Source organism: Haliaeetus leucocephalus, unplaced genomic scaffold (assembly GCF_000737465.1).
Source record: "Haliaeetus leucocephalus isolate CR32 unplaced genomic scaffold, Haliaeetus_leucocephalus-4.0 Scaffold1007, whole genome shotgun sequence".
Classification (NCBI taxonomy): Eukaryota; Metazoa; Chordata; class Aves; order Accipitriformes; family Accipitridae; genus Haliaeetus; species Haliaeetus leucocephalus.
Genome location: NW_010973443.1, coordinates 3,657,634 through 3,658,015, shown reverse-complemented (window position 1 = coordinate 3,658,015; position 382 = coordinate 3,657,634). Strand labels below are relative to the sequence as shown.

The 382-nt window shown below is 80.6% G+C and overlaps 1 protein-coding gene across 1 annotated transcript in view; it reads left to right on the top strand.

Moving 5' to 3' along the window:
• Positions 1-93: 93 nt before the first annotated feature.
• The window catches only part of EMILIN2 (elastin microfibril interfacer 2), a 33,279-nt gene continuing 32,990 nt past the window's right edge, over positions 94-382 (top strand). The window contains exon 1 of the mRNA XM_010584882.1: positions 94-219. Within this exon, the coding sequence (XP_010583184.1) occupies positions 95-219 (125 nt within the window). The 5' untranslated portion in view covers position 94. The remainder of the gene's footprint in view (positions 220-382) is intronic.

Below are 382 nucleotides of genomic sequence, written 5' to 3'. Positions count from 1 at the left end.
GGGCGAGGGCGGGCGGGACAGACGGACGGACAGAGGGAGCCCGCGGAGAGGCACCGGTCCTCCCGCCTCGCCCGCCGCCGCTGCCCGTCGCCCCATGGAGCTGTGCCCGGGATCCGCGGCGCCCTCCGTCTGGGCGCTGCCGCTCCTTCTCGCCCTGGGCGCCGGCCTCAGCCACGCCACCCCGCACCTGCGGTACACCCGACCGGGCTCCCGCAGCAAGTGAGTACCGCCCGGCCTGGAGGGGGCCGCGGGAGCCGCTGCCGGCGGCGGGGCGAGCCGGGGCGAGCGGGCGAGCTGGGGCGGCGTGTGGGGCCCCTCATGCCGCTGCCCGTCCCTGACGGCCGTTGTCTTCCCCCCCCCCCCCCCCAGCCGGGGGGCCGCC